Source organism: Moschus berezovskii, chromosome 9 (genome assembly GCF_049115385.1).
Source record: "Moschus berezovskii isolate FMDL1 chromosome 9, NW_MosBer_1.0, whole genome shotgun sequence".
Lineage (NCBI taxonomy): Eukaryota > Metazoa > Chordata > Mammalia > Artiodactyla > Moschidae > Moschus > Moschus berezovskii.
Genome location: NC_142468.1, coordinates 56,124,334 through 56,150,318, shown reverse-complemented (window position 1 = coordinate 56,150,318; position 25,985 = coordinate 56,124,334). Strand labels below are relative to the sequence as shown.

Below are 25,985 nucleotides of genomic sequence, written 5' to 3'. Positions count from 1 at the left end.
CATTCAGATTTATCAGACCACAGCTAAACTTGTATAAAGTTTTGCTGCCTTTTGTGATAAGCATAAAGAAAGCAATAAGTTATGAGCTTTTAGAACTGTTGCTCAAATATTTTGTTTATAATGCTAATACTCTCATTAAAATAGGCAAAACTGTGAGTTGGTGATTTCTGTTCTTTGAATAAATCTATCTTACACTTTTTATAGTAAAACAAATGAGATTATTATTAAGTTATTATTAAGAAAACAGCTGATATTTATGACATCTTTGACATTGACAAGCTTTATAAAGAATTTAAAATTTTATATAATAATTACTTGAAAACTGTTTGGTTTAGCAGATAGGTTTATAAGTCAGAGTTTGACCTTTTAGTTTTTTTCTTAAATTTTCATATGTTGAGAAAGGGAAGATTTGGTCTGCAAACATTTCGCACAGCTGACCTACTATTCTTTTCAAATAAGGGATAAATTGATACTTCTTTGACTAATCTATGGCAATGGTTTTCAACGAGGAATGACTTTGCTTCTAAGAGAATATTTGCATATCTGAGACACTTTTGATTGTCACGCTGTGGGGAGATGTGTGCTTTTGGTATTTCCTGGGTGAACACCTAAAGACTGTTATGTTCTACAATGCTCAGGACAGCTTCCCACAGCAAAAAGTTGTTGTTTAGTCACTAAGTCATGTCTGATACTTTGTGACCCCATGGACTGTAGTACTCAGCCCAAAATGTTGGTTGAGAAACCCTACAAGGGGAATATTGAGATTGTATTTTGCATTTATAGTAGACCTTATGGTGTTGAATAGGTTGTTAAGTTCAGTTCAGGTGCTCAGTTATGTCCGACTCTTTGCGACCCCATGAATCGCAGCATGCCAGGCCTCCGTCCATCACCAACTCCCGGAGTTCACTCAAACTCGTGTCCATTGAGTTGGTGATGCCATCCAGCCATATCATCCTCTGTCGTCCCCTTCTCCTCCTGCCCCCAATCCCTCCCAGCATCAGGGTCTTTTCCAATGAGTCAACTCTTTGCATGAGGTGGCCAAAGTATTGGAGTTTCAGCTTTAGCATCAGTCCTTCCAATGAACACCCAGGACTGATCTCCTTTAGAATGGACTGGTTGGATCTCCTTGCAGTCCAAGGGACTCTCAAGAGTCTTCTCCAACACTACAGTTCAAAGGCATCAATTCTTCGGCGCTCAGCTTTCTTCACAGTCCAACTCTCACATCCATACATGACCACTGGTTGTAGTAGGAAGTTAAAAGTTACTTAGAGGAATTATATGCTTCATGAAATTTTTAACTTAAGAAAGAAACAGAAGTTTTAAAAAGTGACTTGGTAGCATGTCAGTAAAAATGCATAATCTTTGCTTGGATGGTATCAGGAAGGAGTTTTAGAAATCAAAATGGTGTGTTGATATAATTTGAAAAATTTGCTGTGTATATAATCATACATATATAGGCATTCCCAATGAAATTCACAATAAACAAAAAATTAAAGTGAGAAGGATGGGGAGAATTATTGGAAGGCCTAGAATCTGAAAGTTTATTGTGAATATTGCCTTAAATTGCAACACACACACACACATAAAAGCTTTGTCATCTCCTTCTGTTTTTATTCTTATATTCTTTTTTAAATGCCAAGCAGTTCCTCTGTATTTTTAAAAGTGATTTACTCATAATGATTTTTTAAAAATTCTTGCTGTGGTAGAAAAATGAAAACTTATTTACTCTCTGTGGGATATAGGAGAAACATTTTAATTCTTTAAGCCTTAGTTTCCTTATCTCCCTTTTAAAATGGGGAAATAACACTGTGTTTGTAAGGTAAATCATGTGAAAAATTTTTTGTAATTATAATTGTTAAATTGTTAATACTGATAGTAATGGTGATGATACACAAACCTAGCCAAATGATGGAAAACAGCCTGCTTGTTTTTATTTTATATGAATACCTTGAGAAATATTGAGAGTTTGGTTCCAGACCACTGCAATAAAGTGAATATCAAAATAAAGCAAGTCACATGAACTTTCTGGTTTTCTAGTGCTTATTAAAGTTAATGTTTGGAACATTCATTAATAGTCTTTCAAGTGTACAATAGCATTATGTCAAAAAATGTTCATACTTAATTTAAAATACTTTATTGCTAAAAAATGCTACCCATTATCTGAGCCTTCAGTGAATCATGATCTTTTTTGCAGTAGGTTCATAAAAAAATCACTGATCACTATAGCAAATAATAAAGAAGAATTTGATATATTACAAGAATTACCAAAATGTGACACAGAGACATGAAGTGAGTAAATACTGTTGGAAAAATGGCACCGGTAGGCTTGCTTGACAGGATTGCCACAAACCTTCAATTTGTAAAAAAATTTGTAGAAAACCGTACCTGTGAAGCTCAGTAAAGTGAAGTGCAGTAAAGTGAGCTATGCGTATATTTTCATAAGTATGACCTCTAAGGTTTTCACATTCTTCAGTGTAATACTTTTGTGTAGAGCTAATACCACATTTCCAAAGATTGTTCTTAAAAGAAAAAAACTATTTGCATTTGAATTTACACTTAAAGTACTTATACTACCTGCCAGGTATTTTGTAAGTCAGATTTTCAAAGGTTCAGAGAAGTGCCTGGTGGGCATGTTGCTGCCTATGTAAGTGGGAAGGTTTATCTAGGTTTTTGTTCCCCGTAAACTGGTACCAGGAGATAAGTTGCACAGCCTTTAGCTATTTGAGGCATGTCCAGAAATTAATTGTTTTAAGAGTAACATATTTGAAAAGGTATGTTGAAACACCAGATCTTTTGCAATTTGGTTTAAGCAGGATTGTGGCAATGTAGAACCTTTTTCAGTTTGATTTTTCAAGGTGACTTGCCATGAAAAGTCATCAGAAAATCTCCATTCAGAATTCTGCTGCTCTCGCTTCCGTTTGATAGGTACAGTATACATAGAGGCTGTGAAGAGTTGGATGCAGGAGGTGGCTGTGGTGACCTGCTGGCCACCAGTAGGATTAGGAGCCAGGTGGAGTGCCCTCAGAGTTTTAACTCGGCAAACCAGGCCAAGCCTGTGCTGATTACTCTGTTGTCCTTCACTCCACCCTTGAGACTTTCCCATCAGCTGCCAGATGTTCTTGGAGCTGAGCAGCGTAAGGGAAGAGTAAACGGATCTAATTACATGTCCAGTACTGCCTGGTTCATTGGTTTTTAGCAAGTCACTGCTCAGTGACTACTAGCTTCTTATCTGTAAATGAGAAGGCGAGGCAAGGTCGTTTCTCCTGTCTTTGAACTTTCGTGACTTGAACAAGGCCAGATCCACGTGTGCTCCTTCATTAAGGACTCCCACTTGCTTTCCTTTCATGGTGAGAAATGTTAGTCAAATCATGCTTACCTTTTTGTTCTTCATTCACTACTGTTGAGCAGAGTCATAGACATGAAGTATGACAGGAAGAGTGAAGTTCCAGCCTCATGCTGATATTTGCAAATCCAAATCTATATATCACATTGTCTTAACAAGTAGCTGATGGGCAGCTTGAAAAACCAGGCCTCTTTGCTTCTTTCTAACCTTAATCCATAAAACATAGCAATATCTAAGTATTTCTAAACCTGTTGAGGAATTTTTTTTATTCTCTCCTCCCAGGCAATACTTAGCCTAGTGAAAGCCACACTTCTCATGAGCTTGTCCTGTCACATGTAAACAAGAAAAAAGTTCAGTATCGTAACATACTTAGGCATTTAAATATCATTATTTAAAACAGTGCTTTAAAATTTTATTAAAAACAACTTTCCACAAACTTGAATAATATGATAAAACTTCACCCCTTTCTACAAATAGAGCTAGAGGTTGGTACTTGGGTAACCATTCTGCGAAGGGGCACTGCCACACTGCTTACTCTTATCAGAGCCCTGAAATGTATTTGAAAAGGAGAAAGTTCATTGGTGACATGGCCGCTTTCCAACTTTCTTTGCTGAGACTTCCTGTTTCAATAGGGAAATGGGAGAGTAGAGTCAGTTGTTTCTTCTCCTTCCCCCAGCTTCCCCTCCCAAGACAAAGTTACTGTGAACTCCTATTAAAAGGACTCTAGATGAGGTAATTTGGGTTAAATAGCTGGATTCAACTGAAATGAGTTGATATAATATTTTATTAAGTATTTTTACTAAAGCAATAGTTATCAAAATAATTTGATTTATTTTAGAAATGTTCATTCATTTACTTTAGCTTAGGGCTTCCCTGGTGGCTCAGATGGTAAAGAATCTACCTGCAATGCAGAAGACCCAAGTTTGATCCCTGGGTTGGGAAGATCTCCTCGAGAAGGGAATGGCTACCCATTCCAGTATTCTTGCCTGGAGAATTCCATGGATAGAGGAGCCATGTGATCGATCGTAAAGAGTTGGACACGAATGAGTGACTAACACTTTCACTTCCTTTAGCTCACGTCCTTGGGAAATCAATGTGTTTGAATATTTATATATACTTTCAAATAAATAATGAGTGTTTATGTTACAGATAAGCAACGGAAATCCTAAATAAAAAGTGCATAGTACCACATATTCTTTTTTCACCATTTTATAGTATGCAAAGCTAGTTTCCTGGATGAGGGCATTTTTGTTTATTGGTTGATTTTTTGTTTTTAATCTCAGTTTTGCATTTGACTGTGTGTTTTATATTAAGAACATTGACCAGGGAGTCGGGAGACATAGATTCTATTCTGAGCACTGCTGCTACTGCTGTTTAGTTGCTAAGTCATATCCGACTCTTTGCCACCCCTTGGACTGTAGCCCACCAGGCTCCTCTGTCCATGGTATTTCCCAGGCAAGAATATTGGAGTGGGTTGCCATTTCCTTTTCAGGGGATCTTCCTGACCCAGGGATCGAACCTGCAGTTCCTGCTTGGCAGGCATCTCCTGCATTGGTGGGCAGGTTCTTTACTGCTAAGCCACCTGGGAAGCTACTACATATTAACTGTATAACGTTGTATAAACCACTCAGTCTCTTTAAAAGATTTCTTCATGTTTAAAGTGAAAGCAGATTAGGTTTTAAGGTCTTCATGGTCCTAAAAAGTTGTAAATCATAATTTATGAATTTCTTTTGTTTTTAGAAAAATATAGATTTTAAAAAAGTACTAAAATGACCCTGTGCAGTGCTATCTCCTGCTTCTGTGTTTTCCACGGAGACACATTTCTTTTTCTTAACATAAAGCTTGACTTTCCTTTCCTTTCTGGTTATGTCTTTGCTAGTAATACTGATTTGAGTTACTCTTTTTGGTTTTGGGTTTCTAAAGAAATTCTTCTAAAAAGAAAAACCCAAAAATGGCCCAAAACCAAAAATGGCCCTGGCTATCCAGGCCTCTCAATGCGGGGTCCAGTTCTTACATGTTTGTTTGTTTTTTTCCCAAGGAAGATAGAATTATCAGATTCTCTAACCTATCTGAGCTCTTTGGGAGATAGTGTAATGTTTTTAATACAGCATGGGGCATCAGGAGATTTGAGCCCTGGCTGCGCCACTTACTATGTTCACATAGTGTTCTTAGGCCAGTCATTTAACCTCTAAACCCTGGTTTGTTTTTACATCTGGCCTCCTTTTACACCCAGGAGGCTGTGAGGATCAAGTAATGTAGTAGATCTGAGAGTGTTTTCTATCAATAATATAGGAAGATTTATGTTCTTAATGTAGTCATTTCTATTTTAGTACAAATGGCAACCCACTCCAGTGTTCTTGCCTGGGAAATCCCATGGATAGAGGAGCCTGGTGGGCTACGGTCCATGGGGTTGCAAAGAGTTGGACCCAACTAAGCAACTAACACACACACAGCACTCTAATTAACCGAGTCAGTGTTTACTGAGTGCCTTCTATGAGGAGAATCAATGAGTTTGAAATTAGGTTGGGGATTTATGTACCTGAGTGTTAAGTGCCATAAGAATAGTGTAGTGAAACTTCTGTGAAAGTTCAGATTATTTCTGACTGGAGGTATTTGACATCAGCACTGAATTTCTTACATTTATTCTGTAGGCCATTATGTATTTTAAAAGCTATTCTTGGACTGAGGCGGACTTGCTCCACATTATATCAGTGGCATTTGATTTTTATTCACAAATGTACCATCTTTGTTATTTTCTATAATTTAGCAGTCTTTTGAAGTTTTTCTGAGCTGGCTCCAACTCTGCCTCCTTGGTTTCATTTGCTAATTTAATGGATTTACTTTCATTACCCTCCTCTGGTTCATTCATAAAGATTATTAAATTAAATTTTGATTGAGGATTTACTCTTTTAAGATGCTTCTTTAAAATTTCCTTCAAGATTAGCTTTGAAAGTTTATATGTGACACTCTAGTCGTGTGTGCTCATCCAGAATGTTTCTGTTTATTCATGATTTACTTTCATTTCTTTCATCATGTAGTGTATTGAGAGGCCTGGGTAGCTGGTGGACCATCATTTACTTTCATCATATAGGATCAAAATCAGAAACCTTGTCTTCTGAAGCCAGACTAACTTTTGCTTTCATCCTTCAGACTTGGCAATCCATCATAGAAAGAAATCACTTCACAGAACCTCTTTTCTTCTTTCTCACCTTGGTCTCCTTAGAAATTTGTGGGATTAGACACACCTGATTGTGGGATTGGCTTTAGTGCCTTCCTCGCTGGCAGAGTTAAGTTTCAGTTCAGTTCAGTCGCTCAGTCGTGTCCGACTCTGCGACCCCATGAATCACAGCACGCCAGGCCTCCCTGTCCATCACCAACTCCCGGAGGTCACTCAAAATCATGTCCATAGAGTCGGTGATGCCATCCAGCCATCTCATTCTCTGTCGTCTCCTTCTCCTCCTGCCCCCAATCCCTCCCAGCATCAGAGTCTTTTCCAGTGAGTCAACTCGTCACATGAGGTGGCCAAAGTATTGCAGTTTCAGCTTTAGCATCAGTCCTTCAATGAACACCCAGGATTGATCTCCTTTAGAATGGACTGGTTGGATCTCCTTGCTGTCCAAGGGACTCTGAAAAGTCTTCTCCAGCACCACAGTTCAAAAGCATTAATTCTTCGGCGCTCAGCTTTCTTCACAGTCCAACTCTCACATCCATACATGACCACGGGAAAAACCATAGCCTTGACTAGACGGACCTAGGTTGGCAAAGTAATGTCTCTGCTTTTGAATATGCTACCTAGGTTGGTCATAACTTTCCTTCCAAGGAGTAAGCATCTTTTAATTTCATGGCTTTTTTAATTTCTCGCAGACGCGAGAGTTAAGTTTATCCATCTCCAATTATTAGTCTTTCTTTCCTCCCTTTTTTGGGGGGGTTGTTAAAGATTAGACACAAATATTTACCCTTCCTCTGGGTTTTCAGGAACTTCCTCTGACCTCTGTGTTCTTAGCCCTGGGTGATCAGATTATAGCTGTTAAAGGTACTTGCATGTGTATAGAATTATAGAAAACTAAATCTTAACTTTTTCCTCAGCAGTCAGTTAAATATAAAGTGGCTGATATTCTGTATCTGCAGAAAAGCATGCATTTTAGTGGGAGAGTACACTAAGAGCACAGTGCCTTACTTAGATAAGGCACTCGTCTACCGGTTGAGTGAATGAATGCACTTTCACCCTGGTGTTAATCAGAAATATGCTGCTGCTCCTCCCCTTTTCTTTGTGTTAGGAGTAGTGACTCCTCCTTCAGCGCAAATAATTTAAAGAATGTATCATTCTTATTATCATTATTATGGTTACTATTTGTTAGATAACATTTACATTTTTTCCAGAGAGGTAGTATGCATTTGATTGCTAGAGTCTTAAGTAGTAGAAATAGATCTTTTTTTAATGTTTCTGTAGATAGTAAATAGTAAATATAGGAGGAATTTATATAAAACATATTAAGGTCCTATTGACATTAGAGTTTACCTTGTTTCCCCACTTCATATTGTGATTTAATAGTATTAACATAAAAGTAATATCTGTTTATTGCAAAAACTAGAAAATACTGAAGAACATGAATTAAAAAATCCTTAATTCTACCTCCTAGCAATAAACACTATTACCTTTCTCTAATCTGCGTTTCTAAATGTACTTGTTCAGCTCTGTTAGCCATATTGGTAGCTTTCAGTTCAGTTCAGTCGCTCAGTCGTGTCCGACTCTTTGCTTTACTATTTCACATTTTAAATAGCATCTATCACTTCATTAAAGAACCGCAGTGCCACTGTGGTAGAAAGTGTGCTTTTTATGAGAGCACTTGTATTTTTACATATGTTAGTGCCTTAACAATCGTTAGAAAATGCTTCATATCTGCCGCAGGTTACTTGAGAGCATTCCTGGTGACCCTTGACCCTCTAGTTGAAAATCAAGGGGAAGAACAAGCAAAATGCACGAGCAAGTTTATAAGCCTCCCTAGAAGTCTTAGGTCTTGTTAAACTGGTATGTACAGCTTCACATGTGCACTAGCTTCTGTGCGCATCACTTCTTTTGACTCAAATAGAATTCCCAGTTGTAATTTTTTGTAATTCGTCATCTGACAGAACTAAGTCCAAGAATGTTCTCCCACTTTATGTAATATTTATGCATATAATACTTTTTAAAGATTTTTTTTCATAATTCTCAAACACATGTCAGTTTTCCACGACTACTATATTATTCATATGTTTGGTCAGTGATGACATCTTGTCAGTTCTAGCCCCAAAATAATTTTTTCATCTGTCTCTTCGACCCTGAAGTTATTGCCTACTTCAGGTTTTAATTTCTCTTCAGTATATTGTAGAAATTTTCCTCCTGTTATTATGCTGTAGTATTTTCTTCCCATTTGTGAGGCTTCTACCTCCTACTTTCATTTTCTTGCAGCTTTTAAGTTTATTATAGAAAATTTACAATATGCATATATAAAAAGATGAACTTTATTATATGGCAATAACAGCTGTGATTATTATGGTGTCTAGTGTTAGAGTTGTTTGTTATCTATGTATATGTGCGTATATATAATTTTAAATATATAGATCACTGTGGGCATTCTTTACCCTTATTTTAAACCTCACTGTTTTATGAGTGTGTTCCCATGTCTGTCTATACTTTGTTGCTCTGTTATAGGTTATTATTATGTATGCTGTCTTCCTGGAGTTGTAGTTCTTTAGGTCCTCCCCACTACCTTCCCTCCCTCCCATCAGTCCTTTCTGCTTTTGTAACCAATATTGCACTATCTTTAGCTAAATTATTTGGACAGATCCGTTTCTTAGAACAATAGAATGATGGTTCTAGCTCAGATTTTGTCATCCCTGTTGTACATATTTCATCTCTCTCTTGTAACCAGTCTGAACTTTTCATCCAAAGACTCTTGGTTAGCCTAGCTCTTGCCAACCTTCCTGGCTTTATTTCCCATTCTCACATCCAGCTGCAGAAACCCACATGTGTGTTCTGAAATCCATCTTACTCCGAGATGTCTGTTGCCTCCTTTTTTGGTGGTGGTTTAGTTGTTAAGTCTTGTCTGTCTGACTCTTGCAGCCCCCACCAGGCTTCTCTGTTCATGGTATTTCCTAGGCAAGCATACTGGAGCAGATTGCTCTTTCCTACTCCGGGGGATCTTGCGGACCCAGGAATCAAACCTGTGTCTCCTGCATTGGCAGGCAGATTCTTTACTGCGGAGCCACCAGGGAAGCCCTTTGCTCTCTTTTCTTATCCACCCAATAAATATTTCTTCAGTCTTCTAGCCTGAACTTTTGTGTGAAGTTCTTAATCTCCCTTGGCAGAACTAGGTGGTTCCTCCCTTGCATCTTATGCACTATTCTTTTGGGATGTCAATAGAAATATTTTCCAAATTTTAGAAATTTGCTCTTCTTTGCTAGGCTGTGAACTTCTCACCAGCAGGGTTGTTGTTCTCTCTCTTTCCAGCATATGACTCAGAGTAGGTGCTTAATAAATGTTTGCTTGAATAAATCTGAGATCTGGGGAAAAGCGAATCTCTTAGCAGTGGCATAATAGAGTTGAATATACTTTTTAATTCTCTTTAGAATACCACCAGGAAGAAACTACTTGATTGAGAAATGTTTTGAGAGAGCATAGGAAGCATAGTATTTTTTGAAAAGAAAAAAAAAAAAAAAAGAAATGTGTCATGAGTAATTAAGAAAATGCATGATTTATACTTGAATAATTTATACTTGTATTTCATGTTGGACTTGCATTTTAGAACTTCACTTTCACTTTTCACTTTCATGCATTGGAGAAGGAAATGGCAACCTGTTCCAGTGTTCTTGCCTGGAGAATCCCATGGAAGGGGGAGCATGGTGGGCTGCCGTCTGTGGGGTTGCACAGAGTCAGACACGACTGAAGTGACTTAGCAGCAGCAGCAGCAGCAGCAGAGAATTTACATGAAATGAAAACTTTTTTTTTGGCTTATATTTTTATGTAAAAAAGAATATTTACTTATTCTGTATGAACGTGTAGGTGCAGTGTTTAAAATTTGAGTCATGCAATAGTGTCATTATGGCTTTCGTTTTTATAACTTAATATCTGAATAAACTTTTAAAAAGTTGGACTAATGAGAGAATAGTAGAGCCATAAACAATTACTGGGAAAGTAGGATCTTTGAAGTTTTAAAAGACCAGCACTGTATTCTTATAGAAATTATTCACTGACATTATGTTTAAGGAAAAGATCCTGGGTTACAGGATAATTGATCTGTTCTAATGGACTGATGCTAAAGCTGAAACTGCAATACTTTGGCCACTTCATGCGACCAGTTGACTCACTGGAAAAGACTGATGCTGGGAAAGGTTGGGGGCAGGAGAAGGGGACGACAGAGAATGAGATGGCTGGATGGCATCACCGACTCTGTGGACATGGGTTTGGGTGAACTCCGAGAGTTGGTGATGGACAGGGAGGCCTGGCGTGCTGTGATTCATGGGGTCACGGAGAGTCGGACACGACTGAGCGACTGAACTGAACTGAACTGAATAGTAACCTCTTTATTTCCTTCTTTTAAGGTTTTGGCTTAATCATTCAAAATGATGGATATATAGATATTTTCAGTTGTAAAGTTCTTTAGTCTGAAAGGCATCAGTTTCTTTCTCATTGTCTATTTAAATGTTAGCCAGTTTAGATATTTTATAATTTCTTTTGCATCAGGCTCACCTAAAGTATGCCATAACTAATACTTCTTGTCTATATAGAACAACTCTTTTTTACCTTAGCTTCTTAAATACTTGAAGTTTGCTTTGCTTACTTCTTAACATTTAGCATAGTATTGGTATTGCATTAAGACAGGGTATACTGATACTAATTGGTGTATTAACTTTACATTTTTTGTCTTTTTTTTTTAAAGGTAATGTGGCCTTGGATAATCTACAGATAAAAGAAAATGCTCTGGTAAGTTTTTTTTTTTTTTTTATATAAACTTTGGCCACCTCATGCGAAGAGTTGACTCACTGGAAAAGACTCTGATGCTGGGAGGGACTGGGGGCAGGAGGAAAAGGGGACAACAGAGGATGAAATGGCTGGATGGCATCGCCGACTTGGTGAATATTTTGAGTGAACTCCGGGAGTTGGTGATGGACAGGGAGGCCTGGCGTGCTGTGATTCATGGGGTTGCAAAGAGTCGGACATGACTGAGCGACTGAACTGAACTGAACTGATGTTGAAAGTAAAAATGTTTGTTGCTCAGTCCTGTCTGACTCTTTGCAACACTGTGAACTGTAGCCCACCAGGCTCTTCTGTCGATGGAATTCCCCAGGCAAGAATAATGGAATGGGTAGCCATTCCCTTCTCCAGGGGATCTTCCCAAACCAGGGATTGAACCCAGAATCTCCTGAATTCCAGGCAGATTCTTTACTATGTTGCTGCTGCTGCTAAGTCACTTCAGTCGTGTCCGACTCTGTGCGACCCCATAGACGGAAGCCCACCAGGCTTCCCCCGTCCCTGGGATTCTCCAGGCAAGAACACTGGAGTGGGTTGCCATTTCCTTCTCCAATGTGTGAAAGTGAAAAGTGAAAGTGAAGTCGCTCAGTCGTGTCTGACCCTTAGCGACCTCACGGACTGCAGCCTACCAGGCTCCTCCATCCATGGGATTTTCTAGGCAGTAGTACTTGAGTGGCTACCCAGTTAATTTGATAAGCTCTTTGAAACCCTGGTTACTGGGTACCTGGTACCAGGTACCAGATGAAGTGATTATTTGTTTAATGATTTATTCTAGGAAAATCTGAGATTGAAGATTTAGAAAAATAATTTTTTTCCTTATGATTGAAATAGTATCTCTTGGAAAATGGAATGTTCTTTAACTGTAAACTCTTTTTCTATTGTTCTTGTTTATATTTTGCTTCTCTTATGAATTCTTTCTTAAAAGTCAAGTGTAAGTTAATAAAAACATTTTTTCACCTGTGAAACATACCCTTTATGAGTTACTCAGATGTAAAAACTTTATTTTCCTTAGAGATGATTGTGTATTTAAATAATTATTACAAAGATGATTTGGGGGCATTTAATAGTTTAAGATGTTGTTTAATTTTTTTTTCTTCCTTCTGAAGAGTGAATTGGATGTTCCTTTTAAAGTCAAGGCTGGCCAGATTGGTAAGTACTTCACCACTCTTCATTTGAGTTATTCTTCATCCTTTTAGTTTTTTATTTTTCCTGTTATTTAATCTCAGACATCTTTCTTAGCTTGAACAAAATGTGATAGGTTTTTGACTTATGTTGATTAGAGCTTTCTGAGTTCTGAGCCTAATGTATACTATACCTAGTATATGTATGGAAGTTTTTGAGCAAAGTGTAGAAAATTACCTTCTAAACTAGAAGGACATTTGAACTGCAGTGATATTTTTCAGGCTTTGGTTCCACCACAGGAAAGTATCTTCATTTTCAAAGTTGATATTCAAATTTTTTTTTCTTTAATTTCAAAGTAGTATAATTTGAAGACTCTAGTAAAGAGAATTTGTTGTTCAGTTGCTGAAAGTGAAAAGTGAAAGTGAAGTCGGTCAGTTGTGTCCTATTGTGACTCGTGGACTGTAGGCCTACCAGGCTCCTCTGTGCATGGGATTCTCCAGGCAAGAATACTGGAGTGGGTTGCCATTTCCTTCTCCAGGGGATCTTCCCGACCCAGGGATCGAATCCCGGTCTCCTGCATTGGAGGTAGACGCTTTAACCTCTGAGCCACCAGAGAAGCCTCACTCAGAACTCAGTTGCTAAGTTGTGTCCAATTCTTTGCAACCCCATGGACTGCAGGACCCCAAGCTTCCCTTGCTTCACTATCTGTTGGAGTGTGCTTAGACTCATGGCTGTTGAGTTGGTAATGCTGTCTAACCATCTCATCCTCTGCCGCCCTCTTCTCCTTTTGCCTTCAATTTTTCCCGGCATCAGGGTTTTTTCTAACAAGTCAGCTCTTTGCATCAGGTGGCCAAAGTATTGGAGCTTCAGCTTCAGCATCCGTCCTTTCAGTGAATAGTCAGGGTTGATTTTTCTTTAGGATTGACTAAAGAGAATTTAAGTATAGCTAATTTCCCTTATATTTTATTCAGCCATTTCACTTGATATATTGTTTAGCAATGTGGTATATAAAGGAAATGTTCTGTTAAGTTGAAAGTCTGTGTAGCTAAACTCTTACACTAAGATCATCCATAACTAAGCATACATCTTTGTTGGAGAAATTTTTCAATAGGAATTTTAATATAGCAAGTCCTTTCAACTCGTCCATGCTGCCTGGTTTTTACTTTTTAAAAACTATAAATTACAACTCTAGATGAGTTACTCTTACTTTAGAATCTTCACTTATGCCACCATCCTTCCTTTCCTCCCTTTACCCTGCTACTTCACCACATCGCTTTCCTCTTCATTCAATATTTTGTATCCAGGGAAGGCTTTGTCTTTTACTGTCCTAGCATCTTTTTAATAGTTACTTGAATACTTCTGTGAATCTGTGTTACTTCATAAATATGTGTTCCTTTTATATAAATTAAAACATTTTAATGTAAATTCTTTTTTTTTTTTCCTCTTGAAACAAGAGATACTCCCTTAGATTGAAAATATTGCTAGGGCAAAACATTATATTTTTTGTTTGTCTGTTACAGAGAGCCTTGTTTAGCAGTATTGTGGATGTATTGTTGTAGCCCTGCATGCTTGATTGAAATCCTCCAGTGAAGTTATAGCTATTCATTCAGTCTTTTACCTTTGAGATACGTAGCTGTGGGAGAAGCAAGGGTAAATATTGTATCTTTGTCCTCAAAGATACTAGAGAGATCTAAAATTGGGACAAAATATTTTTGCAGCCTCATATCCAGGTTAATAGGTGAGTTATATTTGCCTAAATAACTTACATGTTATTCATTGTATTATTACAACAAAATTTGTATTTTGGAAGAGGTTTTCTATGGTTCTGAATTTATTTTCTTTGCTTTTAAAGTATTATAGGAATTTAATGGCTTTCTTCCAGGTTACTCACTGAGTTAGGAGAGACACTTTGCATATAAGGATGCAAAGCATATTTTCTTTATACTTATCTCTGTTTTGAGGTTTATCAGGCACTTATATTACTGTTAACTTAAAATTAACAGTTGTTAAATTACTGTTAGCTTAAAATATTACACCTAACCTGTAGAGTTAGTATGGCTAAGTACACCAAGGATGTTTTGATTTTCTAAGAGCTAGATATGTTTGTGGATCCCGCTTTTACTTAAAAATTTTTAAAATTTCCTGATTTATAAAAGGAAGGCAGTGGAACTTAATTTCAGTAAAATACAGAACAGTCAAGGATGGGAGGATAATGAATATGATAAAAGGAGAGAAAAAAAGCTTAGAGAACAGATAATTTATTTTTGGTATATTAAAGAAGCATTTCCCACTTTTTCAATCTCATGCTCACCCAGAAGGCAATCAAATCAATTTTTAGGAGTTGATGAGATAATTACAAATAAAACACTATCTATTATAAGTATAGGTGGTGCTCACTATAAAATCAATAGACTTAGAAATGACCCAGAAGTGTACTGCCCTTACCTCTAAGCTCCTCTGAAGTAGGAACCGTTTAAGGACTTCATCAGGGTTACAAGCTGGAGAAAAGTAAAAATCTAGAAGGAGAAATAATTCTGGATTTTAACCTCGGTAAGAGATTCCTAGCCAAAACTGGCTTGCCTCCATAGCCATCCAGGTGAAGCAAAATATCCTCCCTTACATTATTTTATTTCCTCTTCAGTTTTTTATCCTGTTCAACAATTCTTTGAGCTTTCAGCATCTTGATTTAAAAGTGCTAGTGATTCTGATGGTGTTAGTAGTTCAGTCACTCACATATTAGCATGACTTTGTTGAATCAGATTCTTTTGTCTTAAGTGTCTGATCAGCAGTACTGAGAGAACTATAGCTTTTATACGGTCATTGTTTTTTAAATTGTGATGAGAGAAGGTATTTAATTTTGGAACATGGAAAACTGTAGGGGTAAAAAGGTTTGGGTAGAATTGCTCTGATACATGGAGAAGGCAATGGCAAGCCACTCCAGTACTCTTGCCTAGAAAATCCCATGGTTGGAGGAGCCTGGTAGGCTGCAGTCCATGGGGTCGCTACAAGTCAGACATCACTGAGCGACTTCACTTTCACTTTTCACTTTCACACATTGGAGACGGAAATGGCAACCCACTCCAGTGTTCTTGCCTGGAGAATCCCAAGGACGGGGGAGCCTGGTGGGCTGCCGTCTATGGGGTCGCACAGAGTCAGACACGACTGAAGTGACTTAGCAGTAGCAGCAGCTCTGATACAGTTGAGGGCAGATTGGGACATTTGTTGCCTGGAGACCTGAAAAGAGGACATACTAGTGATTGGGAAGAGAGTAAAGAAATAATAGTGTGGAAAGATATCAAAGACAGATTTTTGCCCATTTCAAAATTTAGCTGAAGATATGCCCTTTTTGTCTTCTCTCTCCTACTTTGCGTAGCTTTTTCCCGTAAAACTCCAAACTTGGCTTCGTGACACTTAAGGTAGTTCATTTACATTATGGGTGAGAAAGTTTCTGTAGGCCAGTCTCTGAAGGACTTGATATTAATACCATTGTTTCTAACAGAGAAGATGTGTTCTGCCTTTCATGTGATTTATAAGTAGATATTTGGAATATAACTAGTCTGAACTGCCTGTCACTTTATAATACTGATAATCATAAAACAGTATACCTTGCCTTTAGGGTTGGCCTCTTCTAGTTGTAGTAATTTAGCATACTGTCAAAGGTCTTTTCCTTTGGTGCTCTAATCTGTGTTGCTGGTTCAATTCCTGGGATCTTGAACAGATACTCTTTTACACTGATGCTGTAGAGATGAGGTTGCAGGTGTGACTAGAACAGCATGTACCGTATTTAGACCATCAATTCTGGTTCCATTGATGACGTGAGTGGACCTCAGCAAATAATTAAACCTGCCTAGGACTGAGTTTTCTTTTTTTCAAAACCAAAGTAATAGTTGCCTCATTTTTCTTACAGTTTGGGAATATTAAATGAAATACTAGTTATCAAAAAGTTTGAAAAATGTAAAGCACAATGTGAATAGTTATTTCTAATAGTAATATAATATGGAAAAGATGTTTCTCCTGAGTGATGTTCATTCTGTATCTGAAGGGCTTTGTATACTTTTTCTCTTAATGGAAAGTGAGAAATGTACATTTTCTTGAGCATTCAAATAAGAGAGTTAAAATCATGTTTGTTTAGATAAATTAACTTTGAAGATTCCTTGGAAGAACCTTTATGGTGAAGCTGTTGTTGCAACTCTAGAGGGATTATACCTGCTTGTTGTCCCAGGAGCAAGTAAGTTATTTTAGGTTATAACTATTCAGTAAAGTCATAGTAAAATTAAATTGTTACTTTGGTTAAATATTTTAATATGTTTAGTAAAACAGAACATAATTTAAATAAACTAATCATATTCAATATGTACACACATCCATGCATTTTACGTATACATATATAGCCACATTTTATATAAAATATTTTATACTGTTGTTGGAAAGAGTAATTTCAATCATTTGTGAAATTTATTATAATTCTCTGTGAATAATTATTTTATGACTCAGTCTTCTGTTGAGATGCATTAGACAGATTTACTTTTGAGAATGAAAGTAAATAAATTTTTAAAAATATACTGTCATGTTAATCTACAGATTGGAAAATTTTTTTCCCCATTTTGTTGTTTCTGGTTTTGAGTGAATGTTCTTTCAAAAGTGTGTATAAAGTAGGTAATTTTCTCATTATACATTATAGTATTTTAATTTTTAATGAATGTTTTAAAGTCGTGATGTTTTTAAAAGTAGTATCTTTCATTCTTAATGTTTTTTTTCAGTTTGAGATCAGTATAATGTTAAGAAAATTTAGATATTTTAGGGAAAAGTTACTTGTTTTATCAACCATAAGACAGTTTTTATTTTCATACTTTGTTTTCCAGTCTTTACTGTTTACATGCTTGATTTAACATAGCATTTATCACATTATATATGTAACATGGATCTGACTTCTTTGCTTAGTATGTGTCTATATATTTTTTCCAAACTTAACTTGTTTTTAATTGGAGGAAAATTGCTTCACAATGTTGTGTTGGCTGCTGCCATCCATCAGCATGAGTCAGCCATAGGTATACATGTGTCCTCTCCCTTTTTAACCTCTCTCCCACCTCCCACCCCTCTAGGTTGTTACAGAGTGCTGGTTTGAGTTCCCTGAGTCACACAGAAAATTCCCATTGGTTATCTATTTTACACATGGTAGTGTATCTGCTTCATACAGATACACTCCGTTCATCCCACCCTCTGCTTTTCCCCACCCACGTCTGTAGGTCTGTTCTCTATGCCTGCATATCTATTGTTGCTCTGAAAATAGGTTCATCAGTACCATCTTTCTAGATTCCATATATATGTATTAATATAAGGTATTTGTTTTTCTCTTTCTGACTTCCCTCTGTATTACAGGCTGTAGGTTCATCCATCTCATTAGAACTAACTCAAATGTGTTCCTTGTTATGGCTGAGTAATATTCCACTGTATTTATATACCATAGCTTCTTTATCCATTCATCTAATCATGGACATCTAGGTTGCTTCCCTGTCTTAGCTAAATAGTGCTGTAGTGAATATTGGGGTACATGTGCCTTTTCCAATTTTGGTTTCCTCAGGGTATATGCCAAGTAGTGGGATTGCTGGGTTATACTGTAATTCTACTCCCAGTTTTTTTGAGGCATCTCCATAGTGTCTTCCATAGGGGCTGTATCAGTTTACATTCCCACCAGCAGTGCAAAAGGGTTATTTTTGATGAAATATGAATACCACAGTTTCCATGGTGATCGTGACAATTTTGAAAGGCTATATGATATTTTATTATGGACTGCCAACTGGTTTTTGCTGTTACAGTGAACATGATAAACTCATCCTTCTTATAGATATCTTTCTCATTTTGTGTTTTTTCCTTAGGTACATGATCAGAAATGAGATTACTAAATTAAAAGGATATGATTTTATGTATTTTATGATTGTTGATACATATTCCTGAATTATTTTCTCAGAGTCTTTTTTAAAATCAATCTTACATTGATGCCAGCTGATATTGGATATTACATGTTTTTTGTAGTTACTCAAAATTTTACCACTGAGATATAATAACTGGAAATTTTTTGATGTATTTTCTTCCTTCTCTTTCTTTTTCCCTTTTCCCTTCCTACTCACCCTTTCCCCCCAGTCATCCTTTTTCCTGTATTCTTTCTCCCTTTAATTCCTTTCCTTCCTTCCTTTTCCTTTTGATGTGAACTTTGTAAGTAGATAGGAATCATTTAGGTAAACTTTCTGTAAAAGCAATCTAAAGAATATAAATGTTTTTTGCTTATAAAAATTACCTGTTACACATATACACACTATTATAATGAGGCTGAACTTTTCTTATTATTGCCTTTCTTGATGTGTGAATTAACTATATATATTTTTAGGTATTAAATATGATGCTGAGAAGGAAGAAAAATCCTTGCAAGATATTAAACAGAGAGAGTTATCCCGAATTGAAGAAGCCCTTCAAAAAGCAGCAGAGAAAGGTACAAAATGTTTATGTTTTAGATAAATGTACATACACCTATGTTTTCGATACATTTAAAACTCTGTAAAGAGGATTCTTTCATAAGCGTTCATAAGCTGTTGTTCCAAAAAATCTTCTTTTAATATCATATCTCATAATATTGATTGTAAAGATTTTAATGGCTCACATTTAGGAATCATTGCCATTGTGATTATTTTACCTCACTGCCAGTTAAATTTTCTTACTTTTCTTAATCAGTCATTTCTACTATGCTACTTTATGGAGACTTCCCACATTCTTTTGAGTTCTTGTAGTCCTGTTTGTTTTTGCCAAAGGCCAATGGTTTCTTTGTCTGCATTTTCATCTTTGTTGTTGAAAGATAATAAAGTTCAGCATATTAACATAGTGAAGTAATGTTTAGAGGGAATGGTGCTGTAATTCTTTTCCTTGCTATATCTTTTCATATTATATGGGATATTTTTTAAAAATTGGTTTTTCAGATTTCAACATTTTAACATCTTAAATTTTAATATTTTGTTTTCATCTAAAAATAAATCTGGTGACTATTTTAATTTGGTTTGTGGAGCAAGAATAAGGATAGGATAAAACAGAGTAGTCTGTAGGATGGTGAGTTGAAGGCATTTCCAAGCCTTTCCAAGTTTGTTTTTCTCTTTCAAGTCAAATCATACTCTGATTGCCAATTGGGGTATGAGAATTAATAGCATTTTACATCATTTGGTAGCATGTTTATGTATTTCTATGATGGAAGAAGATGGTACTAGAAATGCCTAAGGCATTTCTCTTTGGTCTCTCTTAAAAGATATGGACAATGTTAGAAATGATAGAAATTGCATTTAGATATTATAATAAGATGCTTAAGCTGCTGATATTTAATTAAATCAAGAGAAATCTCTCTTAAAAATAGCTTGTTTATTAAAATTCTTTGTCAGTGATTCTCTTTTTTCCCTGAATGTTTTTCCCTTATTCAGAATTACTGATTCTTTTACAGAAAAGAACTAAAATATTTCAGATACAGAGGCTGTTTTAATGGTATAAAATTTTAACAGTCTAAACTTTTTTTTCCTTTCTCTTTTCATTTTTAACCATATCTTATATTTCTGCTGAAACTTAAGGATCTGTATTTCCATGAAAACAATTTTCTTAATTTCTGTCACTTTTATGTGCCAAACAAAGCAAAGTGGTCGTGGTTTTGTTTTATGCCAATTCAGTGTGAATATTTCTTTTTATTCAGTATTGGTTAATTAGAAATAGTTTTATTAAAATGAGGAAAAAGGCTTAGAGAGCACTAGAATTTAATTTGTTTCTTAAATCAGTTCAGACTAAATCTGTTTGTTAATACACATACATATAATTATATGTAGTCATCAATTGGTATATTTATATATGCTTGGATATATTGCTGTTACATGTAATTATATACTTTTAATTTATAATATATATAATTAAGTTATATTTTCCCTCTTGAGAAACAAACCTCAAACTCATTTTTTTCGGAATTGAAATAACTGTGATTGCTTTCAAAATATTTTAGTGTTTCCAGTGAACTATAAGAGAAAACATAGTATATACTCTCTCCGCTTTAGTAGTTGACAGCTTAATCAGCAAAATGATAACGTGCTGTACATTTTGTATTAAGTGCTTGTGAATTTTGACTGCTGCTGCTGCTACGAAGTCGCTTCAGTCGTGTCCGACTCTGTGCGACCCCATACATGGCAGCCCACCAGGCTCTGCTGTCCCTGGGACTCTCCAGGCAAGAACACTGGAGTGGGTTGCCATTTCCTTCTCCAGTGCATGAAAGTGAAAAGTGAAAGTGAAGTCGGTCAGTCCTGTCTGACTCTTTGCGACCCTATGGACTGCAGCCCACCAGGTTCCTCCATCCGTGGAATTTTCCAGGCAAGAGTACTGGAGTGACTAGGTTGTTAATACTTAGGAAACTTATTTTTGGTTCTGGCAGAGACTTTTAAGGATGATTTGATAAATCTATAGAGGATCAACATCTATAGTACTAAGCTTGTGTAAATGGGGCTGTTAGGCTTATAAATAATCATTATATTGTAGCTTCTTGGATGATAAGTTTAGTTTTTGTTAGGATGGAACCAAGATTCAGAAATTGAAACTCTGTTTCCTTAACATTATTATATTAGCTTTGTCAACAATATGCTCCAAGTATAAAAGAGATAAATTCAGAAGTTGGGAAATATGTTGATAGAGATTTTTTTTCTCAGTTATTAAGAAATACATTTAGTCATTTTTGACTTCATGTAAGTACTTTCTCTAGTTTATATGAATATAGACCCTGTCTTCATATAATGTTGTTCATGTGAATGATTAAAGACAACCCTGGCCTTTATGTGCTTTCCATTTCACTATTTTTAATTAACAGTTTTGACTTGATTACTAGACTTTGTTTTTTATACTTATTATTTTCCTACTTATTTCTTGATTTTGAAAGCACAAAAGCACTGTCGCTTATGTATAGAGACTCAGAGGTAAGGAGAGGGAATGATTTAACTATAAGCAGCAGTTGATAAAAATGAAAATAGAGTCTTAATCTGATCTGCTTTAAAGACATACTTTTACTCAAGTTTGTTTCATTTGATAAAATAGAGTGCCTGCCCACTGTTATGTGGGAAAAAAAGAAAATTGAAATATAACTCTAAGTTCATTTCTAGAGAGCTTGCTTAACTGTCAAAATAAACTTCTTGATATTTTTCTTTTATTTAATTGTAGTAAATTTATTTTTTTGGAAAAGCTATTGTAAAGTAAAGGGAAATAATAAATTCCTAGTAAAGTCAAAAGATTTTCAAATGCTATATAGATTCTATATTTTAAAATATTAATTTATCAAAAACTCTTAAAATTTTAGAGTTAACATTAACTCTGAAATTAAATATTTTTTCCAAAAAGATTTATGAAAAGTGTCAGTTTCTTGTTTCACCCTTCTCTACCCTTTTGACTCACTCCTTAGAGGGAGCTATCATTTTAGAAATATAAACATTCTCTGGTTGTCTAATTTATTAATGTAAGGCACTATCTTGTATTTCCTTGCACAGTAGTCAAGGAAGGATAGTTTTACCATCTTCCTTCATCCTTAGTTCCTTTATCTTCTCATAATACAGCCATATCGTAATTTTTGGCCAGTTATGAGTCAAAATTTACATTACTATGACAAAATAATTACTGTTCACTGGATGGGCCAGATAATATTCTGTGATTATATTTCCTCTGCATCAGCCTTTTGTTTTTCTTTCTTAAATTTGTAAATGCTTCTTTCCTTCTATTTAAATTTACCTTAAGTTCTTTTGTGTGCCACATGAAATCTATCAGTCCTATGGCTCTCAGTGTTATTTTCCAATTGCCCAAACACATCTGTTGTCCTCTCCCCGTCCCCCTTTCCCTCTTGAAGAGCAGTTTTTTTGGTTGTGTTGTATTTTGTTTTGTTTTAGTTCTGCTGTATAATTGTCATCCTAGAACTGATCTTCACTGCTCTTCTGTTTTTAATTCATTGAGTCCCTTGCCTTTTCTTACTTTGTTCCTTTGTTTAGCTGAAGCATTTCTGATAGCTTTTAAGAAAGGATGCACTGGATATAATTTTAAAGATCCTTTCAAGTCTGAAAGTTTTGTAATTTACTTCCACACTTGTTTGATTTGGCTGGGAATAGAATATTGAGTTTAAAATTAGAATTTTAGGGGTAAAAATCTTTTAACTTCCAGGTACTTTTGAGAAGTCTGCTGCCAGTCTGTTCAACATATTGTTGTAAACACAAAAGTGAGAAAATTCCTGTAGCCTACTGTCAGAGACCTCATGTATAGTAATAGACAGGAGAGGGTGTTGAGTCTCATTAATGAGATGTAGTTAGAGTATTACAGAAGTTCATAAAGGGCTTATCATGTTTAGTCAGAGATCAGGGCGGACACCCTGAAGGTCTGTGTTTCAGCTGAGTAGACTGCAAGGAGATCCAACCAGTCCATTCTAAAGGAGATCAATCCTGGGTGTTCATTGGAAGGACTGATGCTAAAGCTGAAACTCCAATACTTTGGCCACCTCATGCGACGAGTTGACTCACTGGAAAAGAGTCTGATGCTAGGAAGAGTTGGGGGTGGGAGGAGACGGGGACGACAGAGAATGAGATGGCTGGATGGCATCACCAGCTCGATGGACATGAGTTTGAGTGAACTCCGGGAGTTGGTGATGGACAGGGAGGCCTGGCGTGCTGTGATTCATGGGGTCGTAAAGAGTTGGACACGACTGAGTGACTGAACTGAACTGAACTGATGCAGCAGGGAGAGAGGGCATTCTAGGTTAAGGCAATAGTGAAATGAAATAGTGTAGAGCGTGTATGGGGAACTGCTAAGAATTTGGGACTTTGATAGGGTAGCTTGAGAGGAGTTGGAAAGCTAAGTTTATATCAGTTTTGAGAAATTTGAATACCGTGATGGTGATGATGATAATGATAGCAGCCAACATTTATTGAGAATTTACTGTTTGTGGGTCACTCTTCAAAGTGGTTAATATCAGCTGACTCATTTAATAGTTATAATTCTATGATATATAAAGGCTTTTATTGTTCCCATTTTATAGTTGAGAAAGCTGGAAGTTAAATAGCTTGTTCTCGGTTATGCTGTTAGAAAATGATAGAGCTAGAATTTGAACTCAGTCTGGCTCTTGACTGCGTTATAATGGACTTTGATTGATAGTGAGAAAGTCAGTAAGTTACTTTTTCTTTAAAAATCTGGAGGGTGATGTGATCATGGCTGTGTTTTAGGTAGTGGTTTCTAAGCTGGATTTGGGGAGCAAAATGGAAGATGGTGCTACCTAACCATCACTAACAAGAATGAATAGAAAGGATTCAGACAGTGTGTCTTGAAGGAAACATGATACTAAAGTAAGATGAATTAATTTCAGCTAACCCTAAAATTAGCATAAATATTGCAGCAATGTTTCATTCTGAAAATGAACAAATGGTGGGCCGAAAGGGAACCAAAATAGCAGATTTTTGCTCTCTTCGACGAGTTGACTCATTGAAAAAGACTCTGATGCTGGGAAGGATTGGGGGCGGGAGGAGAAGGGGACGACAGAGGATGAGATGGCTGGATGGCATCACCGACTTGATGGACATGAGTTTGAGTGAACTCCGGAAGCTGGTGATAGACAGGGAGGCCTGGCGTGCTGTGATTCATGGGGTCGCAAAGAGTCAGACACGACTGAGCGACTGAACTGAACTGAACTGAATGAGACATTAGCCATAATTGATATTTGTCTGTTTTGCTTAACTTGAAATTATTAATTGTTATGATTTTAATTATTAAGAGTTTTTGTTTTAATGTATGAAAACAAAGCCTGTGTGTTGAAAGAATGGAAATAGTGTCACTTGAGAATATTCCCATAGAAGTAAGTTGTTTTAATGTCACTGGATTTTACTTATTCTGTTATATGATGCCTAATTCTTTGAACTAAGCTCAGACATATTTTACATGTGAAATTAAAGATGTCTTAAAATGCTTTGCATTTTGGTTACTGCTGCCATGCGGATGCAGGCGCACATTCAGGGGAGTTCATATATGGCTTGGAAAGCTTTGTGTACAAGGACATAAAGCCTGGTGGGTATGCATGGTTAATTATACTGAGCTACATACAAAATTATATTCTTATTCATGCTTGTGCTTTTAATGGAGTTTATATGGCATGTCATCCTTTTAGAAAATATGGAAATGTAATTCATGTTTTTCCCCTTCACTGTCGTTCCTTTCTTCCACCTTCTGCAGCCATTTATTCACTCACCAAATGCTTAATGTCTTCTCGTAGGAAGACTGTGATGGATGCTCAGTGTTCATGGGGGTGAAGCAGACCCAGTACACTGCCCTTATGCAGTTTACAGTTTGATCTGTGGATAACTTCCAAATCTGGAACTGCCTTTTTGACTTTGTTCTATAGTATAGTAGTTTTTCAATTAAATGATTTCTCTTCTGTAGCAGTGGTTTTCAAACTTGTAAAAAGCAATAAAATGGAACCTTTCTTTTTTGAGTGAGACTTTATTTAGGACCTTGATAAAAGATGTTTCCCTGACTTTCTTCTCCTATCCTCCCTGATTTGCTTCATCTGTAAAGTAGCTTTGGCAGCACGTGTAGACTACTGTCCTGGACAGCCTCACAAAAAAGGCAGATTTGAAGGCTGACTGTTTCAGGATTTATAGTAGGGTTTTTTTGTATCTTAGGAAGTTTACCAAGCACATTAATATAATAATTTCTAATATTTTAAACAATATTTAAATATTTTCTAATATTTAATATTAAAATATTTTTAATATATTGAAATATTTTAAATATATTTATCTGTAACTATTCAGGAACTTGTTATATTAACTTAGTAACACTTAAAATTTGTTTTGATTGAGTGGCAAGCAAATGGCATCTCTATCTCAAGATATAAACAACAATAAGCATTATGATAGAATTACTTTTGCTGCTAGAAACTTCTTTAATTTTTAGGTTCATTATGACAAATGGAAGAATGAGTTGCATGGCAAATTTCATAGCATGAATGAAATTACCCTGAAAGGAGTTTCTCTTTGAACAAATCTGCCTCTTGAGTAAGAGTGACTAACTCTTTGTCTTAGAGTCACTTTTTTTAATATAAAAGATAACTTATGGTTCACTGTCCAATTTTGTGGGTTGTAATTGAACCAACTTTCTGTAGTCTGCCAGGGGCAGTGTTTTCTGATCTTACTAAGTGCAACCTGCCTCCAGGATACAAATGAGTTCTAGTGGCCTATTTAAATATGTAAAAAAATCATTGGACAACAGTGCTTAAAAAACAAAGCAAAACAGACAGAGGTCACTGTAAAGTAAAACTTCATGATTCAGAGTTTCTTTTTATCCCGAAAATGTGTATTAGCCTGGATTTAAAAAAAAAACAAAAAACTAAACTTGGCCTAGAATTTGATGATTCTGAAATGAGAATAGTTAATTTTGTTGAAGATGTCTTTTGTTTAGTTGCCCAGGACTTAATGTGTTCTTCAT

The 25,985-nt window shown here is 36.1% G+C and overlaps 1 protein-coding gene across 1 annotated transcript in view; it reads left to right on the top strand.

Moving 5' to 3' along the window:
- VPS13C (vacuolar protein sorting 13 homolog C) overlaps nt 1-25,985 on the top strand; it is a 181,163-nt gene that overhangs the window by 2,511 nt on the left and 152,667 nt on the right. The window contains exons 2-5 of the mRNA XM_055437136.2: nt 11,263-11,306; nt 12,461-12,503; nt 16,609-16,704; nt 18,862-18,963. Coding sequence (XP_055293111.2) covers nt 11,263-11,306; nt 12,461-12,503; nt 16,609-16,704; nt 18,862-18,963 — 285 coding nt within the window. The remainder of the gene's footprint in view (nt 1-11,262; nt 11,307-12,460; nt 12,504-16,608; nt 16,705-18,861; nt 18,964-25,985) is intronic.